At 42.9% G+C, this 23,711-nt stretch overlaps 1 protein-coding gene across 8 annotated transcripts in view; it reads left to right on the forward strand.

Moving 5' to 3' along the window:
* SASH1 (SAM and SH3 domain containing 1) overlaps positions 1-23,711 on the forward strand; it is a 246,792-nt gene that overhangs the window by 34,662 nt on the left and 188,419 nt on the right. For 3 of the 8 annotated variants that reach the window (XM_045865714.3, XM_045865715.3, XM_064598201.1), the window contains exon 1: positions 22,261-23,185. The exons of 2 other annotated variants lie outside the window; for them this stretch is intronic. In XM_045865714.3, the coding sequence (XP_045721670.1) occupies positions 23,060-23,185 (126 nt within the window). In that variant the 5' untranslated portion in view covers positions 22,261-23,059. Of the gene's footprint in view, positions 1-22,259; positions 23,186-23,711 lie in introns of those variants that run through there. 3 more of the 8 variants (XM_045865717.3, XM_064598202.1, XM_064598200.1) reach the window with 2 other exon arrangements.

The raw sequence follows: 23,711 nt of genomic DNA on the forward strand, positions 1-23,711 counted from the left end.
ATCCCAGGCTTCAGAGGATGGTGTCTGATTTGTCTTGAGAATCCAGCCCTACCAGAACGACCTGTTATCTCCCATATGCTGCTCATGGGCCACTGCTTTCTGAATTAGGTTCTTAAAATTTTGCTCAGCCTCTTAATCAACTTAACTTGGCTTTCTTTCTCTGTCTCTCTCTCTTTCTTCCTGGAAAGGAAGTCACCTGGCTGGTAGAATTTTGTTCAATTGGTCACTTGGCTCAGGGATCGATGACTTTTCTATTAATGTTTATTCACCAAGTATATCTTATTTAATTTTCCCTCAAATAACCCAGCTCTGAATCTTCAAGATGTACAGAGCACTGAAGAGGAGCCATGATCCCAGAATTTCTGTGTAATAATGAGGATAGAAAACAAGGAAAAGACACAGCCTGAAGGTTCAGAGGTTTAGCATGGGGATAAGCAAGATGTACAACGAACCACAGCATTCTGTCGTTTATCTCTTTCTTTTCTATTTGTATCTAAATCTATCTTTTTCTCTGGGTTCCTAATCTCTGTTTCTCTCTCTCTACTGTCACATAGGTGTATGTGCGTGCACAAGCGTGTGTGTCCATATGCATCACGTGCACACGAGTGCATGTATGTGTATTGCGCCTCGTACAAAATATAATAATGGCGTTTTACCACAATAAAAAATTTGTAAAAAAGTAAAAATGTATAATAATGGCTAACAATATGGCATTTCTGAGAACTTAACTCTGTTATAGGCCCTGGGTGAAAAACCTCTCTTGTGTTATTATCAGTTGTTCACTAGCAACTTGGCAGCTTTTTTTTTTAAGATTTTATTTATTTAGGGCGCCTGGGCGGCTCAGTTGGTTAGGCGACTGCCTTCGGCTCAGGTCATGATCCTGGAGTCCCGGGATCGAGTCCCGCATCGGGCTCCCTGCTCAGCAGGGAGTCTGCTTCTCCCTCTGATCCTCCCCATCTCATGCGCTCTCTCTCTCTGTCTCATTCTCTCTCTCAAATAAATAAATAAAATCTTAAAAAAAAGATTTTATTTATTTATTTGGGGGGGGAGGGTTGTGGGCAGAGGGAGAAGCAGGCTCCCCGCTGCAGGGAGCCAAATGTAGGACTCGATCCCAGGATCCTGGGATCATGACCTGAGCCAAAGGCAGGCACTTCACCAACTGAAACTTGGCATCTTTATTTTATTTATTTTTTTTAAAGATTTTATTTATTTATTTGACAGAGAGAGACACAGCAAGAGAGGGAACACAAGCAGGGGGGAGTGGGAGAGGGAGAAGCAGGCTTCCCACGGAGCAGGAGGCCCGATGCGGGGCTCGATCCCAGGACCCTGGGATCATGACCTGAGCCGAAGGCAGCCACTTAACCGATTGAGCCACCCAGGCACCCCTGAAACTTGGCATCTTTTTAAAAAAAATTTTTTTAAACTTGGTGGCTTTTTGAAATATTTTCTGCTTTTCTTTCTTGTTCTCCATTTTATCATATCTAGAAAATGGAATGGTTTCTTTTTCAGGCTGTAAGATTCTCTTCTCTGTGGCCCCATCAGAAATGGTTGGGTGCTTGTCATGCCAACTTGGAAAAGAGTGAATATGGACTATTGGATGAGAACTGAAGCTTATTATAATCCAAAATAAGAGATGGGGTAAAAATGCAAAACCCCCTAAGGTGGGCTTTGTAAGATCTTCTCGCCTTGACAGTGGCAAGGGTCAAACAGTGGTCTGCTGGCCTTTCCCTCTGTGAGTTCCAGAAAAGCCTTTGCTTATAAATCACTGGAGCCGAAGGTCATGCTAAGGACTTGCCCACACCAGCTTATTTAATCTAGGATCAGAAGCAAAGCCTCAGTTAATCTCAGTTATACTAGGGTGGCATATTTGCCGCCTCCACCCCCATCCACCCACTAGTTCTGGCCCTAAAATTGCTCCTAAAATGACCTTGGCCCCTGGCCAGAAGAGAGTGGCAAATGATCACTCCTCAGAATGGCCAGAACTTGTACATCAGGCTGGAAGTGTCAGAAGAAACGTGATTATCTTCATGCCATTGGTAGATGGGGATTCATGTTGCTGAAGGGAAAAGACCAGTTCCTCTACTCTTGCGTTAAAGGGCTTTAGTATGGTGCGCCACTGTAAATATGGGACACGTGACCTTTGCCTGCCTACTGGGCGGGTCAGAGCTCTGGACACACAGGCACCATATATGAGGGCACTGTTTCTTTCCTGGACACGGGAGAACAAGGATTGGGCAGTTTGGAGTGATTATTATTCCATCCTCCATTTAAACACTCAGTCCAGGGGGATGTAGTGAGGAAATACTATGTTCAAGGTGCCATGCTATGGGAGATGCAGACAAGTTCATCAGAGTTTAGGATCCAGCAGAGGATTAAAAATTTACATAAACATAGTGCAAGGAAGTACGTGGTCAGACCTTGACCTCTAGAATGAGAGAAACCCCAGTTCAAATTTCTGCTCTGTCTTTCTGATAAGTGGTTCTGTAATAATTGGAGACCCATTAGCGAAAAATGAACTCCGAGCCATACATCATATATTACATGGAGGTTAACTCAAAATAGATCATAGACCTGAATGTAAAATCTAGAAAAATTTCTGGAGGAAAACGTGGGAGAAAGACTTTGTGACTTTGCTAGGCAAGAGTCCTTCAGTTAAAAAAAAGATCCCAAAAGATCAGTAAAAAAAAAAGATCCCAAAAGAAAATATGAGTAAGTTGGACTTAATCAAAAGTAAAAATTCTCTTTGAAAAACACTAGAAAATGAAAAGACAACCACAGACTGGGAGAAAATACTTGCAAAGCACATATTTTATAAAAGACTTGTATCCAGAATATATATTCAGATATTTCAAAATTCAGTAATAAGAAAACAGGGGCGCCTGGGTGGCTCAGTGGGTTGAGCGTCTGCCTTCAGCTCAGGTCATGATCTCTGGGTCCTGGGATCGAACCCTACATCAGACTTCCTGCTCAGCGGGGAGTCTGCTTCTCTCTCTCTCTCTCTCCCCCTCTGCCCCTCCCCACTGCTCCTTCTCTCTCTCTCTCAAATAAATAAAATCTTTTAAAAATAAAAAAAAATAAGAAAACAGCCCAGTTTTTAACATGGGCAAAAGACTGAACACAGAACACATGAAAAGTTCTTCAGCATCATTAGTCATTAGAGAAATGCAAATAAAAACCACAATGAGATATTTCTAGATATCTATTAGGATGTTTTTTTAAAAAAATATTTATTTAAGTAATCTCTCCATCCAGTGTGGGGCTCAAACTCACCATCCCAAGATCAAGAGCCACATGCTCTCCCAACTGAGCCAGCCAGGGATCGTCATTTAGGATATGAAAGAAAGAAAGAGAGAAAGAGAGAGAGAAAGAGAGGAAGAAAGGAAGGAAGGAAGGGAGGGAGGGAGGGAGGGAGGGAGGAAGGGAGGGAGGAAAGAAAGGAAGGAAGGAAGGGAGGGAGGGAGGAAGGGAGGAAAGAAAGGAAGGAAGGAAGGGAGGGAGGGAGGAAGGGAGGAAAGGAAGGAAGGAAGGAAGGAAAGAAGGAAGGAAGGGAGGGAGGGAGGAAGGGAGGAAAGAAAGGAAGGAAGGGAGGGAGGGAGGAAGGGAGGAAAGAAAGGAAGGAAGGAAGGGAGGGAGGGAGGGAGGAAGGGAGGAAAGAAAGGAAGGAAGGAAGGAAGGAAGGAAGGAAGGAAGGAAGGAAGGAAGGGAGGGAGGGAGGGAGGAAAGAAAGGAAGGAAGGAAGGGAGGGAGGAAAGAAAGGAAGGAAGGAAGGGAGGGAGGGAGGAAGGGAGGAAAGAAAGGAAGGAAGGGAGGGAGGGAGGGAGGAAGGAAGGAAAGGGAGGGAGGGAGGAAGGGAGGAAGGAAAGAAGGAAGGAAGGGAGGAAGGGAGGAAAGGAAGGAAGGAAGGGAGGGAGGGAGGGAGGAAGGGAGGAAAGAAAGGAAGGAAGGGAGGGAGGGAGGGAGGAAGGAAGGAAAGGGAGGGAGGGAGGAAGGGAGGAAGGAAAGAAGGAAGGAAGGGAGGAAGGGAGGAAAGGAAGGAAGGAAGGGAGGGAGGGAGGGAGGAAGGGAGGAAAGGAAGGAAGGAAGGAAGGAAGGAAGGAAGGAAGGAAGGAAGGAAGGAAGGGAGGGAGGGAGGGAGGGAGGAAGGGAGGAAAGAAAGGAAGAAAGGAAGGGAGGGAGGAAGGGAGGAAAGAAAGGAAGGAAGGGACGGAGGGAGGGAGGGAGGAAGGGAGGAAAGAAAGGAAGGAAGGAAGGAAGGAAGGAGAAAGAAAGAAAAACTTGCAATACCAAGTGTGGGCAAGACTGCAGCAAGGAGCTCTCTCACCATGGCTTATTGGAATGCAGAATGGGACAGGCACTTCAGAAGGACGATTTGGCTATTTCTTATCCTATCTAGCAATCCTTCTCCTAGGTATCTACTCAAGTGAAATGAAAACCTATGTTTGCACAACATCTATCCATGAATTTTGTTTTTATTTTTAGAGACTTTTTTTTAAAGGATTTTATTTATTTATGAGAGAGAGAGAGCCAGCATTGGGGGGCAGTGCTAGGCAGAGCAGGGAGAGCAGAGGGAGAGGGAGGAGCAGACTCCTCACTGAGCAGGGAGCCTGATACGGGGCTCGACCCCAGGACTCTGAGGTCATGACCTGAGCAGAAGGCAGACGCTTAACCAACTGAGCCACCCAGCTGCCCCTCAGTGAATGTTTCTAAGTACTTTGGTTCATAACCAACGAAACCCAGGAAGTACCAAAGCACACTTAAATGGTTAATGAATAAACTGCCATTCAACCATACGATGGAATACCACTCGGCAATAAACCAGAATTACTGATATGTGCAGCAACATGTATGAATCACAGATGCCTCACAAACGTGAAATGCTAAGTGAAGGGATCTAGACTCAAAAGGCTACATGCTGTATGATTCCACTTAGGTGACATTTTGGAAAAGGCAAAACAGGAAGAACAGAGATCAGATCAATATTTTCTAGAGCCTGGGGGCGCCTGGGTAGCTCGGTCATTAAGCGTCTGCCTTCGGCTCAGGTCATGGTCCCAGGGTCCTGGGATCGAGCCCCACATCGGGCTCCCTGCTCGGCAGGAAGCCTGCTTCTCCCTCTCCCACTCCCCTTCTTGTGTTCCCTCCCTCGCTGTGTCTCTCTCTGGCAAATAAATAAATAAAATCTTTAAAAAACAAACAAACAAAACAAAAAGCAAACTCTGCTCTGGCACTTTAAGCTGAGCGAGTGACCTTAGGCAAGTTTTTTAAACTTTTATACTTATTTCCTTATCTTTAAAATGAAAAAAATAGAGAGTAGCATAGCAGAAAAAATATGTTCTGAGAATTAAATGACATACTGCCTGAAATAAAATTAGCTGACAGTGCCTGGCATATAGGAAGGACTGCGGAAGTGTTGACCACTAGTATTACTCTTTATTGAGAATCTTTTATGGCAGGGCACTGTGCTAGGCACGAAGAGAAGAGTAATACGGAGAAAAGACCATGAGCTCCTGCCCACAGGCGGCTCACAGTCTAACAGAAGAGACAATGAAGCGAAAGAACATTGAAAGGCAATGTGTTAAGTGCTGTAAGTGTGAGGTCGGCAGGATACTTCTCTGGAATCCTGGAGAAGGAGGAGGCTCTCACTGGGGGAGAGGGCCGTACTGCCAAAAAACCTTCCAGGGGAGGTGGCTTCTGACTGTGTCTTCAAGGACAGGTTAAGTGTCAGCAGACAAGAGAGCCAGTGAGATGTGGAGCAATTGAGGAGACAAGGCAAATGATAACCAGAAAAAAACACACACACACCCCGTCACCCCCTCCCACACACACACCAAACAGGTCACGGGAATTAGCAGCCAGGGAACTTTTGAGCCAAACCTCCAAGTTGGCCTTGGATATTGGGTGGGGAAACCACAATCAGCGGAGGCTGGGGGGAGGCTCACATAAGCTGACATGACATCCTGATTCGGACATACAATCCTAATGTCCAGATCTTTGGAAAAGAGCTTTTATAAACTCCCCTGCACCCATTCCAGTGTCTTAGATTCACCCTGAGAAAATTCATCCCAAGCTCCAATTTAAAACCTCTCGGCTGCGTTTTTTCTTTGCGCTTCTTTGCAAATGGTTCAAGAATAACTTAAAGCTATTATTTTGTCTACTATTTGAGGTATAGTGCATGTCTTTCAGTGGCCTTCTTGGGACATGGTATTTAAAGACAACTAACTCTCTTCTGGGTGCAAAATACCACTGCAAAGCTATTCGAAAGATTTCTGGCAAAGAAGGGAAATAGATGGGGGTGGGGGGCAGAGACGTAGAACATTGAATGAAGTGGCTCTTTGTATAAATAGATAAACCTGTGTTGAGACTCTTTGCCCTTCTACTGTCCCTACAATCCCTCAACAGGTGGCATGAGCTCCTTGACATTTGTAGAGCAGATGGGATGTCCTTTTAATGTTGTTCCTAATTGACGAGGGCCTCGGGGGCTGAGTGCATGCAGCTGCATGCCTGGTTTAGGGTGGGCGGCAGAATTAGAAACTGCTACCTGCTCCTTCTGGTGGAGCGGTGAGAGTTGTAACAGTGTCCCCTGGGCAGAGCACATTCTGTGAAGTCCTAGTCAGAGGGCTTATTTTGCTGGATTTATTTCCCTTACCTTGCCAAGCCTTCCCTCTCCCTTGCATAGCTCTGAATGTTGGACAACCTGAACAAGGAAACCTTGTTCCTCTGAAAATTACCTTTAGCATAAGCTCAGTGTTTTCCTGTCCAGATTCTCAAAAGCAATTCAGGTTGCATTAAATTTACACCAGAAATGAGCTTATGCTTCTCAGAAACAGTCCAGAGAGGAAGTGAAAGGGCTGGGAAGTAGCTCAAGCAGTCCTTGGAGCCAATTGGGTATTCTAATCAGAGTATAAACAACACGGAGTCAGAAGTCCTGTCCCTGTGCAGCCGTAATTTTTGCGGTTCTCATTGCATAAGCCATGTGGTGAGGAGATGCGGCTCCACTTCCTGGAGCGAACACGTGCGATGCCAAGACCACAGCCACGTCCTTCCCGGCTTGGCATCCTGGAGGACCCTGCACGCTGATTCGAGTATTTTTGTTCATACAAAACAAAGCAGAAAACACTTACTTGATCAGTTTGGAAATGGTCTTTGACCCTGTATTGGGTTCCCTTCAATTATTCAGCTTCTTGGAAGCAAACAAATCCCAATTATTAATCATATCCTATTAGATCAGACTTGAAAACAATTTATATGGTAATGAGGAATTTACACTGAGTATATTATATTGTGCCTGAATCTAGGGGTTATTTCTAAGACATTCATGGTCATTTTCCTGCAATCAACGGCATACACTTTCATTTTAGGCCCTCAAACTAAATTTTCGAAATGAATGTCTTACTATTCTTTCTTCTCCCAACACCATTACTGTGTCCTTAGCTCAAGAGGAGGACCAAGAAAGAGAAGATGCATTTTCAATACCTTATTCTCTCCGAAGCCCCACACATATCTTAAAAAATTTTTTATTTAAATTCAATTTAGTTAACATATAGTGTAGTATTAGTTTCAGGGGTAGAATTTAGTGATTCATCAGTTGCACCTAACACCCAGTGCTCATTACATCAAGTGCCCTCCTTAACACGCATCACTCAGTTACCCCACCCCCCTCACCCACCTTCGCTCCAGCAACCCTCAGTTTGTTTCCTAAGAGTTAAGAGTCTCTTATGGTTTGCCTCCATCTCTGTTTTTATATTTTATTTTTCATTTCCTTCCCCTATATTCTTCTGTTTTGTTTCTTACATTGCACATATGAGTGAAATCATATGTGCAATGTAAGAAATATCTTTCTCTGGCTGACTTATTTCGCTTAGCATAATACCCTCTAGTTCCATCCACGTCATTGTAAATGGCAAGAGTTCATTCTTTTTTTTAAAGATTTTATTTATTTATTTGACAGAGAAAGACACAGTGAAAGAGGGAACACAAGTAGGGGGAGTGGGAGAGGGAGAAACAGGCTTCCCGCTGAGCAGGGAGCCTGATGTGGGGCTTGGATCCCAGGACCCCAGGATCTTGACCTGAGCTGAAGGCAGACACTTAACGCCTGAGCCACCCAGGCGCCCTGCAAGAGTTCATTCTTTTTGATGGTTGAGTAATATTCCATGGTGTATATACATATATATGTGTGTGTGTGTATATACACCACCTCTTCTTTATCCATTCATCTGTCAATCGACATCTGTAAGCCTCAAGCCTATTAATGAACAACAGTATAGACGATTAAAAAAAAAGTTAGTGATCTGCAAACATTCAAGGGATTAAGTGGGCTACTATTTATCATTAGTATTAAGCAAAATTGAAATGAAAATTTTAATATCCATCGTTATCATTTATTCAGGGCTGTCTTTATGACAGATAGATATTGTACTATATTTTCCATGTAATAATATTAAAAATAGCTAATATTAAAGATGCCTGGGTGGATCAGTCGGTTGAGGGTCTGCCTTCAGCTCGGGTCATGATCCCAGGATCCTGGGATCGAGCCCCAAGTCAGGCTCCCTGCCCAGCGGAGAGCCTGCTTCTCCCTCTTTCTCTGCTGCTCCCCCTGCTTCTAGTCTCTCTCTCTCTGTCAAACAAATAAATAGAATCTTTAAAAATAGAAAAGTAGCTATTATTAGTATTATTGATATTATTACTGATAATTTATTATGTGCCATGCATAGTGTCAAGTTCTTTAGCTCTTTTATTCCTTTGATCAACATATGTCATAGGCACTATCATGAACCCTATTTTATTTTATTTTTTTGTTTTTACTTTTTAAACCCTATTTTATAACCGAAGAAAGTGAAACTTGAAAGTTGAGCTTGGTAGGTCTGAAGCCAAAGCCTGTGTGCCTCTTAGATCCTTGGATGAATCCTTAAGTGGACAGTTGTGGGATCTTTTCTGATGCATTGATTGATCAGGTTTATATAAACTGCAGCTACTTTAATCTAAAGGATTGTCTTAACCTTGGTCATGGGAGCTTTCTTGGCCTGTCAAAATCTCAGAAATAAGAAAACCTGCCATACCCTTGAACAGTTCTGCCTTCCCGAGTCCTTGTGCTGTGGACCAGTGCATTCTTCCCCTTCCCGACTCTGAGGATACAGTAATCCTTTTGTTCACTGATTTCCTGGCACACCAGTGTTTTCAAACTAGAATCAAAACAGAGTCCGAATAATACTTCTGCCTCGCTTGATTTAAAAGTTCAAGCGATTTACTTAAAACATAGTATCACTGGAGTTGTATCGCTAGGTTTACTATTTGCCATCATTTCACTCTTATCTAGGTTTTTCCAGATGGAAGCAGCTTCCATGGTCTTCTCTCTGTTTTCTCCCATTTTAGATGGGAGAGGATGAGTGGAAACCCACCAGAGTCCCCGGAGGAGGCAGTGCAGAGCAGATGGGCCTTTTTATTTTTAATTCACTGAATATGAAGGGGGCCGCTCTGTAGCTGTTCTCAGTCTAGACAGGATATGATGGTAATAGCACAAGTAAAAGTTCATGTATTCCAGCCAGGGACAAATTAAGTGGGTACAGGGCAGAGATATATGTCATGCTGTTATTAACATCGAACAGCGCACTGCCCACTTCAGGGCATGGTGCCCAGATTAATTGGCTTGCCCAGAATGCATCTATGATTAGAAGGAAGCTCTCAGGAAATGCTGGGCAGCGTGCATTTGGACTCTCAGTTTTCCTTCTCACAGGCATGAAAGTTAAGCATTTTATTTTATAGACCAAGAGCATGAGTAGTGTTCGACACCATTGGTTTATGAAATGTTTTGCTGGTTTTCCTACATAGGTTATAAATATTTCTGGGAGAAACCAGCCACCATATGTTGGGGTGATTCAGGTAGTATTTATTATTGTTTTTCTGAGGTGCCCAAGCTCTGGCTCAGGCGGGGATCATAGATTTATGGGAAGAGGTGTGTATCTTGAGTATATGCTTCAAAGATCAAAGTGAGGCTCTTTATGTCACATGAGCTGCTGAAATAAAACCCCCGAGATTGCCATGCTTAAAAATACTGTCATTTGTGCCTCCAGGAAGATAATGATGATCAGACATGGCACCTGGCTGACTGAACTCCATTCTCTGTCAGCCAGAAAGGGAAGGAGGAATCAGGAGAAATAGCTAACAGCACAGAGCAACTTCAGAAATAGTTTCTCGCAGCGGAAAAGCTGAGATGAATAATAAAGAAGGTAGACTCTGTATCCAAGAAAAATCAAGGGTGAAATTGCTTGTGTTGCTGACCAAAGGCTCAATACTTCTCTTGGATGCAGACAAGCAATTCCAATGGCCTCTAAAAAACTTAGGCATGAATAAGCCCATGATAGAATTCAGCCCAATAAGGAGCTCTTGTTAATCTATGACACCATGTTTATCATCATACCTGCAAAACCAAGCAAGTTAAACACTACGGGTGGATCAAAAGAGGTGGTTCCTGGATATTTGTTATTTATAAGAAACTTTGAGGAAATATTGAGAAAACCTTTTAAAATGTGACTCCCAACAGCTCCTGCTTGCTTTTATTGGATGCTGGATCCATTCAGGTTCCATTCCTTCAAAAGTTGCCATAATACATTCCTATTCCTTTTTGGAAATGCTACAATAGGTAAACCGTTCCCAGCACACCCCACCACTTAACAGTGAGGCATTCAAGAATTATCCTAAGTAATGTAAAATGTTATACTTTCCGAGACTGGGTTTTGAGAACTCTTTGTCTTTCAGCCTCGGAAACTCAATCCTTCCGATTTTTGCAACTATTTACATAGAGAATCTAGAAGTCTAAAATTTTGAGTGAGTACTGAGAATTCCTGTCTTGGTGTCACACCAGAGACCTTGTGGTCTAAGGTACTAGTATCATGGGCTTCAGTTCCTGCCACTCTCATTCATTGAGATATTCCTTCCTTCCTTCCTTCCTTCCATCCTTCCTTCCTTCGTCAGACCATTAGAGCACAACTGTGTCTGGCCAGCACTGAATTTGTTTCCATGAAGGTTTGAATCTGGAGGAGGAAAAGTGGCAGACATATTTTGGAAGGCGATGGATGAATAGGTAGTGTTTCAAAATATGTCATATATAGGGTAGTGTCCATCCACAGTAAACAATAAATGTTAGCCATTAACATGAACTCTGTGTTTATAGTTAAACAACAGAGTAACCACATAGAGAATTTTTCAATGACAATTTAATTCAAAATTCCACCAACCTCATCCATCACCAGTTTTCATTTTACATTCATTTATTTGTTCAAAAAATATTGATTGATTGATCTCCTACTATATTACAAACAATGGCATAGACTATCTGCATGTTTTCTTCTCACTTCTGGGCATATGCACTCCTGATTTTTCGGAGTTAAGTATCCCATACAGAGGATTTCTCATGCTGTTACGTGTTCTTTACATTAACATTTTAATCAGTGGATATTATCCTTTCAAAATCATTTATTTGACCATTTTTCTCTTGTGGAATATGAAGCTTCTTTCCAAATTTACAGTATTATAAAAAATGCAATAATAAGCCCCTGAGCATCTCATTTTTTCTTCCAATAATTTACAGGGATAAATTCCCCAAAATCTAAATACCAGGTTATAGGATATAAACTTTTTTGGGGGATTTTGATGCATCCTGCCAAATTTCTGAATCTTATACTAATTTACAATGATAATTTTCTTTATATCAGTCACATTCCATTGCCACCTTCATGAAGACATTGATTACTAGATGGAAAATTGAGGAACACTCCAGCCTCATCAAGAACGTATACATAAGCCATTTCTTACACGGGTTATCTTCCAGATGGCATAACCCATTCATTGTATAAATAACTTGCACAGAGCAGGAAAGGCATTTTCCTGCTCCCCAGAGTTTTAACACCTCCTTACTTCCTTAGTCCTTATTCCTTAAGCCAGTTTCTTTTTTTTTTTAAATTTAAGATCTTATTTATTTATTTGAGAGAGAGAGAGGCGAGAGAGAGAGCATGAGCAGGGGGGAGAGGGAGAAGGAGGCTCCCCGCAGAGGAGGGAGCCTGACATGGGGCTGGATCCCAGGACGCTGGGATCATGACCTGAGCCAAAGGCAGATGCTTAACAGACTGAGCCACCCAGGTGCCCCCACTTAAGCCAGTTTCTATACCTAAATCCGCCCCCCTCCTTTGGCATTACAGAATGTCACAAATGGAAGAAGCCTCAAATATCCCTTCATTTTAGAGTTAAGGACTCGGAGAGCCAGGGAGATTGTGAACTACTTCAGATCACAGACTTAGTGGAGAGATCTGGGACGAGATCTTCGGCATAAAGCTGATTGATACCGCTGCCAGAAAATATCAAGGGGGGTGGCCCATATACTAGTAGAGGAAAGAAAAAGAAAAAATCAGCATGGCCTTTGGGCAGGTATGACCTGAACATTAATGAAGTGTTCTAAATTGTACTCCCTCCCTAATGTGTGCATGGCATTTCATGTGCACCCTGTTATCGAAAGCCGTGGAATTACTACCCAGCCCAGGGAGTGCCGCCGTTGCTGGTGCCCTTCGAGAAAGTAAAAGGAAGGTTACCGTCCCAGAAGGGGAATTAGGAAGCATCAAAATACAAAGGATGGGGCGCCTGGGTGGCTCAGTTGGTTGAGCGGCTGCCTTGGGCTCAGGTCATGATCTCAGGGTCCTGGGATCGAGCCAGCATCAGGCTCCCTGCTCAGCAGAGAGTCTGCTTCTCCCTCTGACCCTCCCCGCTCCCATGCGTGCTCTCATTCTCTCTCTAATAAATAAATAAAATCTTTTTTTAAAAAAAACAAAACAAAAACAAAATACAAAGGATGAGCTCTTCCAGAGCATTAAGACTAACCTCTTTAGCTTACAGCATACAAAGTGCAACGTGACTGACCAACCCCATACCCTGAGCTCTGGATCCAGTCATTCTCTCTCCAGCATTTCTTAAAACAGCTCCATGTTCCCCCGACACATACCGCTATTTTATGTCTTTGTGCCTTTGCCCCTGTTGTTCTCATAGCCTGAAACAAACTTAGCCCCTGTCTTGCTAGCTAATTTTGACTCATCTTTCAAGACTTATTAATGGAGACAATGCTTCTTGCAGGAAGTCTTCCATAATGCCTCCAGGCTGCAATAACTAGCTATTCTCTCAGTTTATAAAGGACCTGTGCATTCTTTTATCACACTGGGTTGAGAATATTTGTTTCTGTGTCTGTCTCCCTCACTAGACTAAGCTGATCAAGATCAGGATCTGGGACTTATTTTCATATTCCCAATGCTGAGTACACAGTAGACATTTCATAAATATTTATTGAACTGAAATACTTAAAATGTTTGAGTAAGAATTTTGTGAAAACCCAAAAATCCATTGAAGGTGGTCTGTGTATAGCACAGGAAAATGTGACTAGAATGTAATTCTTACATAGAATACTTAGATCAATTTTGTTGTATTACTGGGCAGGACAAAATGTGTTGGCAAGAAAGAGGTGGTGTATTTGGCCTCGAAATAAGCCAACAACAATAATTTCTCAAAAATGTAAATTGTTAATATCATCACCATCAATTCCTCTGGGATCTTCTAGAAGTACCCTTTCTTAAAGTTTCAACCTCTCCTTCTCTACTAGTTCTTTTCTGCTTAACTTATGAATTCACTCAGATCTTTCACATCCTTAAAAACCCTTCTTCAGACCTTGTGGTCCCATCTATCATTTTTCTTCATCCAGTTTTCTCCATCATTCTTCAGTCCCCTGCAATATAGCTTCTACTCCTTCCCCTGATGCTGAAATTGCACCGGCCAAGTAAGATTACAGTTGACCCCCAAAATGAGTATTGAGCTGGTACTTCTGTTGACTTTTCCATCATGTTGGACACTATTGATGCCTTTCCTATAATTCTCACCTTCCTTGACAATGTGCCACCATGATCTGCCCCCTCTCACTTAGACGTTGTATCACTTCCTTATGACATTCTCTTGAATGATGGTGTTCCCCATGTTCTGTCTTTCTCAGTTTTCCATTCTCATTTATACCAATTTCATTTTTTTTTTTTTACCCACCATATCTTGTGGCTCTTTCAAAAAATAAAGATACTTGAGGGGCGCCTGGGTGACTCAGTCGGCTAAGCATCCAACTCTTGATTTTGGCTCAGGTCATGATCTCAGGGTTGTGCGATCCAGCCCCACATCGGCTACACACTCAGTGGGGAGTTTGCTTCTCTCTCCACCCCCCTCCCCTGTCCCTCAGCCCCTCCCCTTGCTTGTGCTCTCTGTCTCTCAAAAATAAATAAATGAATAATAAATAAAGATATTTGAGAGAAAGGAACCCTTGTGAACTGTTGATGGGAATGTAAATTGGTACAACCACTATGGAAAATAGTATAGAGATTTTTTTGAAACACTTAAAATAGAACTACCATTTGATCCAACAATTCCACTTCTGGGTATATATCTAAAGGAAATGAAAAAAGCATCTAAAAGTGATATCTGCACTCCCACATTCATTGCAGCATTGTTCACAATAGTCAAGATATAGAAACAACCTAAATATATGTCAACAAATGAATGGATAAAAAGATGTGATACATATAAAATATAAATATAATGGAATTATTATTCAGCCATCAGAAAGAAGGAAATTCTGCCATTTGTGACGTGGATAGACCCTGAGGGCATTATGTTAAGTACGATAAGTCAGGCAGGGAATGACAAATACTGTATGATATCACTTATATGTGGAATCTAAAAAAGCCAAACTCAGAACCAGAGTAGAATGGTGGTTACCATGGTGGCAGGGGTGGGGTGGGGGATTGAGGGGGTGAGAGATATTGGTCAAAGTGTACAAACTTCCTTTGTAAGACAAGTAAGTTCTGGGGATCTAATATAGCCTGGTGATTATAGTTAGCAATACTATTATATATTTGAAAGTTGCTAACAGGGTAGATCTTAAATGTTCTCACTACAAAAAAAGAAATGGTAATTATGTGACATGATGATGATGGAAGTGTTAACTTAATGTTATGGTGGTAATCATTTTGCAATATATAAGTGTAGCAAATCGATGTGTTGCACACCTTAAATTTACACAATGTTATATGTCAATTATATCTCAATAAAGCTGGGGGCAGAAAGCCGGAATATTTTAGGAAAAATGAATAGACTGAACAAAACAAAGAAGCAGAAAATAGAAAATCCAGAGAATGTGGAGAAAGGTAGATAGGAGCCTCCCAGAGTAATTCTATGTTGGATCCTAACAGAAAATCAAGCTGGAAAAGCAATGTGGGATCAGGCAGGAACCGATATGCATGTGCTAAAGTACCTGTATTATTAATCTTTGTAACCTCTTGCCTAGATTAGGAGCATGACTTAAAAATAGCCTCTCAAATTTCACCTCCCTCTAGGCTCCACATTGCCATTAATTATAAAACAAACCTAAATTGGTCAGTTTAACACTTCATTTAAAAAGAATGTATTAGATGCTCCTGAAAACTACAGCTATCTTTTGTCAATACCTAACGCGATGTCGAACATAATCAGCAGTCAATCAGTGTTTGTTGCATGATGACAGACTGAATGAAGTAATAATAGACCAAGTAGGAGAAAGACTAGTCAAAATTATGCAATATTCTCAAAGAGTACAAGAAGTAGTATAAACAGAAGGGTTATACATGGAATGTTTGATAGCACTTTTTAAAAAGATTTTATTTATTTATTTTAAGATTTTATTTATTTGACACAGAGAAAGAGAGAGAGACAGAGAGAGCGCACACAAGCAGGTGGAGTGGGAGAGGGAGAAACAGGCTCCCCACTGAGCAGAGACCCTGACATGGGGCTCGATCCCAGGACACTGGGATCATGACCTGAGCTGAAGACAGATGCCTAACTGACTGAGCCACCCAGGCACCCCTTATTTATTTATTTAGAGAGAGCACACACAAGTGGGGGTAGGGGCAGAGGGAGAGGGAGAGAGAGAATCCCAAGCAGACTCTGTACTGAGCACAGAGCCCAACGTGGGGCTGGATTCCACAACCTGGAGAGCACCACCAGAGCCGAAATCAAGAGTCAGACACTCAACTGACTGAGCCACCCAAGCACCCCATTTTTTTTTAAAGATTTTATTTATTTATTTGACAGAGAGAGACACAGCGAGAGAGGGTACACAAGCAGGGGGAGTGGGAGAGGGAGAAGCAGGCTCCTGGCAGAGCAGGGAGCCCGATGCGGGACTCGATCCCAGGACTCTGGGATCATGACCTGAGCTGAAGGCAGTCGCTTAACCAACTGAGCCACCCAGGCGCCCCAAGCACCCCATTTTATGACACTTTTAACCAGCATTAGAAGATTATTTTCTGATGTTGGTTTAATATCCTCCCATTTCTCTTTTTGAAGTTTTATCCTGTTGATTTAGTAGACCTCTCTCTCTCTCTCTGTCTCTCATAGTACAAAAGCAAATCTAGCCCAGCCTGGGATGAATCATCATGAATTGTGATGAGTTGGTCTAGACTAAAGTAGATTTATTTATGGATTTACCAGTGAATGGTTGATTGGCTATGATTTAGCTTTAGCCCCTTAATTTTGCCTTTAAGTAGTTATTACAGAAAGAAAGAAAATTTTCAGACCGATATTTTAGTGTTTTTGTTTGTTAGTTTTGATCTCTCAAAAGTAGCTGTTTTTTTGGAGAATTTTTATAATTTATGCTACTGTTGAGGAATTCTTCAGCAAATGAAGTTGTGTATTTTTCATCTTTTTTCTTTCATGTGTGATCCATTTAGACCAGGAAATTGACATTTCAGCCCAGAAGACTTAGGCCAGATGTTAGTCCACTGGCTGAAAGATGGATTTCCTGCCCTAATAGGTGACCTCTGAAAGCAAAATAGGCTTTTTCTTAATGGATAGACTGTCCAAATGACCTCATTTCTAGAACAAGTGTCCTTTGTTCAGTGTCTCTTTGCTATTGGGATCAACATCATCTGATTTTTGAGAACATTCATTAGATAAAGAGTAGCTAGCACCTAGTTGTTTCATTTATAAGGCATAGGGAAGAAATTATGCCCGGACAATCCATTTTTTGTTCCTTTAAACATATTTGTGTTCATTGAGAGGGAAATAGTGCAGAAAATCTGGTGCCTGCTTACCCATATTAATATTTCTTTTAGACTTCAAACCTATTCAGGCCAGCGCTGATCGTAGGAGCACAGCATGTTATATGCCTCCCTAAACAGGGAAGTGTTTCTCTAAGCTTGACCAAGGCACTATTTAAAGAAGTAGCTATGACCCCAATGTCCTGTCGTTCAGATTTCTGTCTCCATATGTGAGAAGCTCATTGAGACATTCCCATGGCACCACCTTCTCTTGATGAGTTCTTCACCAAGTTCATTTATTTATATCTTCAATTGTATAAGGCAGCTCAGAAAAACTGAGATAACTGAGCCTTTGTGTGTGTGTGTGTGTGTGTGTTCACGTGCACATGCCCCCATGCCTCTGTGTGTGTGTCACAGGAAGTGCAGTTTGAAAGAAAGTACCCAAGAGGGGACAATGGCCTTGAATGACGAGGGGGAAACCGTAGGATTGACTATACATGGAAAGGAGGGGAGTCAGATTGCGTGAGAAGGAAGATAACGTGTTTCTAAGATTCTAAAATGATAGAATTTTATAGCTGAAGGGAAAGTTGAGGGTTTGTTTTTTGTTTTTTGTTTTTCTCTTCCAGGAACAGGAATGGGAGTGTTTCTTTTTAATAGCTAGCAGATAAATTTTACTACTGTTAAAATCTTGCTCCTTGTGATCTGCAATGTTGGCTTCTTCATAAAAGACATAGAACAGAGTCCAGCAGAACCATAGAGAGAGTTGACATCAGCCTGGGCAGTACATCTAAGACTCATGGTTCTCCCTCAAGTAATTTGTATAGTAAATGCGTGACTCTTTAAAAAACTGAGTGGTAAAAGGATATCACGCTTTTCCTTTGTTTTAATGAGTCAACATGAATTTCTTTTTTCAGAATGCTAGACACAACTCAGTGCTCCCCTCTTTTTTAAATAGTCATATGCAAGTGTCTGTAATCATAAGTTATTTTTGGTTGTGGTTCAACTGAAGTGTTTTGGCTAATACTTCAATTCCAGATAAGATTATAATAATCTTCTATGGTTACGGGGATTAATTATGTGAGGATCTTTTGTCCCACGTACATAATATTATGGGACTTCAAAGAAGGAGAGTAACAGTTTTAACTGGAAATTTTTAATTTAATCGAAAACCTTATTTTTCACAAGTGTGTTTAAGCAATAGGGACAGCCAAGTAGGCATTCTTACAGGGTAAAGTTTATAAAATAGACAAGACTGATGAAGCATTTTGGTTGGTGGATGATACTTCCCAGCTGTGCTTTTAAGCCTTTCCTTGCATAATTTGGAAATATTTAACATAATCTCTGGTCTCTTATTAGCACATTCCTTTTTTTTTCTTAACACTCTCCTATGCTAAAAAGATGAATAGAAAAGAGTATGATTCCAAAGACATTCCCTCTCCATCCTTCCTGTTTTCTTCTCTTAGGTATCAAGTTGCTCTCACAAGACCAGGAGAGAGTGTCCACAGGGCACTGTGCTCATATTAATTCAGAAGTAGTTTTATGAGTTGGAGTCTTTTGGTTCTTTGCCTTGAACATCGTGAATTCCCTATTGGCAGCCCACTAGAATTGTTTTAGCTTCTTGTCTCTAAGGTGCCTTACTGAATAGTTCACAATCCTAGTATTTTAGAATTATAAATGGCTTTAGAAATTATCTAGTCTGACCCTACTATGTAGAATGAAAACTCAGTCATGGTACTCTTATGCCTGATGGAGTAATTCCCAGGCAGACCCTCGGTGCTTACACAGCATTAGCACAGATAACAACCTAACTGGCTAGGCTAGTAACATAGCTTATCAGAGTGGAAGAAGAGATTTCAGAGAAAAGCATTTATAGCCCTGCATCCTTTTTTTTGCTTATTTACCTTCTCTCCCTAGCCTGCGATCTGTCTTCACTTTGTTTTAATTCCTCTTTAGTTTGCTCTGAGCTCTTTTCTCATCTCTCTTACCGAATATTTTGAGATGAAGAGGCTTTTAAACAGGTAATGCTTAAGCAGGAGCTTGGCTCACCTTTAAGGCATTTGTGAAAAAAATTGTTTGGGATTATTGTCAAGGGGAAAAAATGTTGTGGCATTTCAGTCTTTCCTTAAAGTTAGATCCCCGAGGCATTGTGGAATGCCCCCATTTGGAGTGCCAGAGAGGGCTGCTGATGGTAGGCAAATATTAAATGAGCGTATCTATTTTCATTGCTCAATTTCAGAAGGCAGTATGGTAAAAAATAAATTGGGCTATTTATAATTTTTCAGACTTAATCTCTGCCTAATCTTACATTTTCTGTGCAGAATATTTGTCTTAAAAAAAAAAAAAACCCAAGTATTTAAATGAAGCTCTGTTCCTAGAACATGTACTATCTTATGGATAATACATTTTAATTCCAATATTTAATTGCCCTTTAAAACCAACTATCTGATTTGGGGATCTCCATTCACTTATGACAGTTTCTTTTACCAATTAATTTTTTTTTCTTTTTACCAATTAATTTTTTTAAAGCAATCTACTGGTACGGTTTTTCAATATACTATATTTTATTTTTTTAAAGATTTTATTTATTTGAGAGAGAGAGAGAGACTGAGAGCACACAAGCAGGGCAGAGGGAGAGGGACAGACTCCCCACTGAGCAGGGAGCCTGATGTGGAACTCGATTCCAGGGATCATGACCTGGGCTGAAGGCAGATGCTTAACCCACTGAGCCACCCAGGTGCCCAATATATTATATTTTAAAACTTCACATTTCCTCAGCAGTGTGTTCTTTTTCCTTATTCTGACATTTCCATAGTTCAAAATGGCACTCCAATGTGAGCAGAGATCACAATCACCTTGGTGGGAGGGGGCAGGGGGCTTGTTAAAGTACAGATGACTGGTCCCACTCCCAGAGTGTCTCATTCTGTAGGCTTGGGGCGGGACCCAGAAATGTGCATTTCCAACAAGTTCCTAGCAATGCCAATGCTTCTGTTCTTAAGTCTACATGTTGAGAAGTAGTGACCTAGATAAAATATTATAAAAGGTGCTGGTGGTACTATTGACTAAGACAGTGGCAGTGGAGATGGAGAGAGGTGGATGAGTTTGACAAGTATTTCGGAAGTAGAATCAACAGGGCTTATCCATGGTTTAGACAGGAGTATTGGTAAGCGAGGGGAAGGACTCAAGCAAGTCTCTTGACTTTGGTAGCTTGAACAAATACATGGATGTATCAAGTACAGAAATAGGAAATGAGCAGGGTGGGAGGGTTAGATTGTGGTGAGAAATCATAAACTCCATTTAAATAAAATATTTTTAAAATGTCAAGCGCAATGCCTGACCTAGAGTAGATTTGCAGTAAATGACAGATGTTGTTCTTGCTGTTCTGAATACCTTGACTATAAAAACTGACCAGTCCTCATCACCCCACCCTGCCAGAGGTGACCTCCCCAGTCCTTTAGTCAGCAACCACATTCCAAGACTAAGAATTATTCCTTTGTGTAAGATTCAGGTGTGACTAACATTAACTAAAGGAGAAAAGACTCAAATTTTGGAGAAGTAATTGGACTCAGTTTGAGTATACACATTATGGAGTTGAGATTAAAGAGGTTCAGCTTCATTTTTTAAATGGTTAACAAAATTATTCATGTGGTAGAAGTTGAATAGTGACTCCTCCTCAAAAGTTCTTACTTATCTATAGACAGCAAAATTATAGGTATCAACATCCCCCCCGCCAACCCCACCAAATATTACTTATCTCATTTCCCTATATATTTATTAGGAAGCACCGAGAAAAGGAACTTAAATATCTAGGGTAGGTTGATTTCTAGAAGTACCAAAATGCTGGTTAAGGTTTAATTATATTGATAGGTGTATATGTGTTGTTAAAAAGTACCTATCTTTAGATGACCTTGAAATATAATACCACCTCTGAGGAGTTGGGTGGCAATTAGTGAGGCCTTGCCTCATCTGGGATTGGGAAACTATAGCATGGAAAGGTTAAATGCTTTGCCCCTAGGTCTTCTGATGAGTCAAGAAGAAAGAGTCATGATTGGTGCTGGAGACTTAGCCTTCTCCCAGCCCAGCATCTTAGAGCGTGCATCTGGTATACCTCTGGCATCAACACAGGAAAGCATCAGGCCTGGCCATGTTGCTTAAGTGCCCAGCACTCTCCACACTTCAACATGATGCCTACTTACTCTCAAGGGAAAACTTTCTCATTCTCTTTCTTTCTTTTCAAAAACCAGGGATTTTCATCATCAGGGATTATACTGATAAGTTTAATTACTTTGGGAAAAGTTTTTTCAGTTTTGAACTTTCCTGTAAGGGCTATTCACCCATTTGCATTGATAGGTGCTCCCAGTAATTATTGCTTCAGGAAGTGGATTTCAAGGACATGCTCTTATTCCCCTCCTTTTATGTGGACTCAGAAGGAAAAACAAAACGAAAACCCGGGAGAGGCCTCTAAAGCAAGCAAGGACTCTCTCCCTAGGGCATCTCACCTGCTTTTTTTTTTTTTTTTTTTTTTTTTAACCAATCAGCCCGTTCACGTAGGGGCCCTTTCCTTGTGTTTCTTAACTGTTTCATGAAGTGATCAATCTCCAGATGTGACGTGTATTGTCATCTCCCAGAGAAAATTCTGAGTGGGTTTTAAATTTTTTTTTTTTAAAGATTTTATTTATTTATTCATGAGAGACAGAGAGAGGCAGAGGGAGAAGCAGGCTCCCAAGGAGCAGGGAGCCCGATGCGGGACTCGATCCCAGGACCCTGAGATCATGACCTGAGCCGAAGGCAGACGCTTAACCATCTGAGCCACCCAGGCGCCCTCTGAGTGGGTTTTAAAGAACGAATCCCAAAAAGATAAATACCTCTACAGGGCTATTTCCCTCATAAAATAAATCCGTCATGGATCTCGTCCTTGGAAAAACAGACACACGGAACCCCGAGTGTGTGCTGGCTAAATGGTCACCACCGTAACATTTAGTTTTGAAAACGGCCCCTGCCTATGCCCTCACTGTAAGGCAACCATTACAACCCAAAGCGCATTTCCCCGAAATAGCTGAAGGCCCTAGCAATGGAGTGCATTGTGGGCACCCAGGAACCAGACCGTTCCGCTCACAATAAAAACGGTACACACAATGGCTCGTGCCCAAGCTTTCACACTTGTTTTGGCAAGTCTTGGCTGACAGCCCCAGACTCGTGTTTCCTTAGGTCGCTTGACTTCACGAGGGGCGAGGTGCGGAGTGTACAACGACGCCGACGACTCGGGAAACCCTTTCGGCGGGAGCAGCTTCCGGATCCCACTTTCTCGAGTTTCTGGGACCGAAAAGGCCTCCGTGAAGGGCGCGATTGGGAGCTCGGGCAGGCGGGCGACGCCGCGCCGCTGCTCTTTCAACAGGCGATTTGTTCTCCCGTCTGTGGCTCATTTCCATGCAAAGAGCCTGACATCAGAGCACCTTTTGTTGCTAAACGCTTTCTTTAGCATCGAGGGGAGAGAGTCATGTGGAGCTGGAAGAGCTCATTTTCGAGAGAGGGGTCCCGAGGAGCGCCCGCCCAGGGGCAGAGGCACCGCGCTCAGCCCAGCGGGGCCCTGCCCAGACTTGCTGGAAGGAATCAGTCTCGAGCCTTAGTTAGCTGGTCCCGGTCGCAGGAAGAGACGCCTGTGCAGCGGCTTTAATTGCTGCAGGGCCGCCGGAGCTCCCCGCCGTACAACTCGGTGGTGCGGACTTCGCCTTCGGCTACCCCGCGGCCGCGCCGAGCTGGGGTGGGAAAGTTCCTGGAGTTGTCAGTCGCGCGGTCCGCCGCCACCTAGAGCCGAGGTGCGGGCGCCTGCGAGGGGGCCCCCGCGGGCATGCGGCGCGGGGGCGCGGCTCGCTGACGCGGCGGGCGGGGACCGGCGCCGGGGGGCCGGCCGCGCGCTGGTGCGGAGCGAGGGCGCCGGGGGGACCCGGACGCACGGCCGGCGCGCGCGCGCGCGGGACGCGGCCATGGAGGACGCGGGAGCAGCCGGCCCGGGGCCGGAGCCCGAGCCCGAGCCCGAGCCGGAGCCCGAGGGGGGCGCGGGCATGTCCGAGGCGTTCTCCCGGCTCTGGACCGACGTGATGCGCATCCTGGTGAGTTACCTGGCGCCGGCGGGCGCGGGAGGGGCGGGGCGCGGGCCCCCGCGCGGGACAGCCCCCTCCGCGACCCGCGCTTCCTTCGCGCTCGCCCACCTGGCAAGCCCACTCCCCCGAGTCGTCCTTCTCTCGCTCCAGGTCCCGGGGGCTTAACTACACACGGCATGGGATTTGAAACCCTAATTAAAAAATAAGCAGCCACAGATCGCATCGAAGATCTTTCTTAAACAATCGGGTACATAGTCACCAGTTTAATCCGGGGCACCTGCTGAGAAGTTGGTGTGGAAAAGGCTAGAAAAGACTCCTTCAAAGAGTAGATGTAAATAAATAGTATTTGGCTGTTGTGCCCTCACAGTTGGACGGGGAAAGAGGCTGATGTGACTGATGTTTATCTCTTCACCATTTGTTGTCTGACCACGAAAGGAAAACAAACCATCTTCTTACTCAGAACCACCAAAGAGTGTACTTATTCTGTGTGCAGTTTTTCAACTTGTAGAATTACAGGATATTTGTTGTTTTATGT

Source organism: Mirounga angustirostris, unplaced genomic scaffold (genome assembly GCF_029215605.1).
Source record: "Mirounga angustirostris isolate CCGP_5_RB_7025 unplaced genomic scaffold, mMirAng1.0.hap1 SCAF_8, whole genome shotgun sequence".
NCBI lineage: Eukaryota > Metazoa > Chordata > Mammalia > Carnivora > Phocidae > Mirounga > Mirounga angustirostris.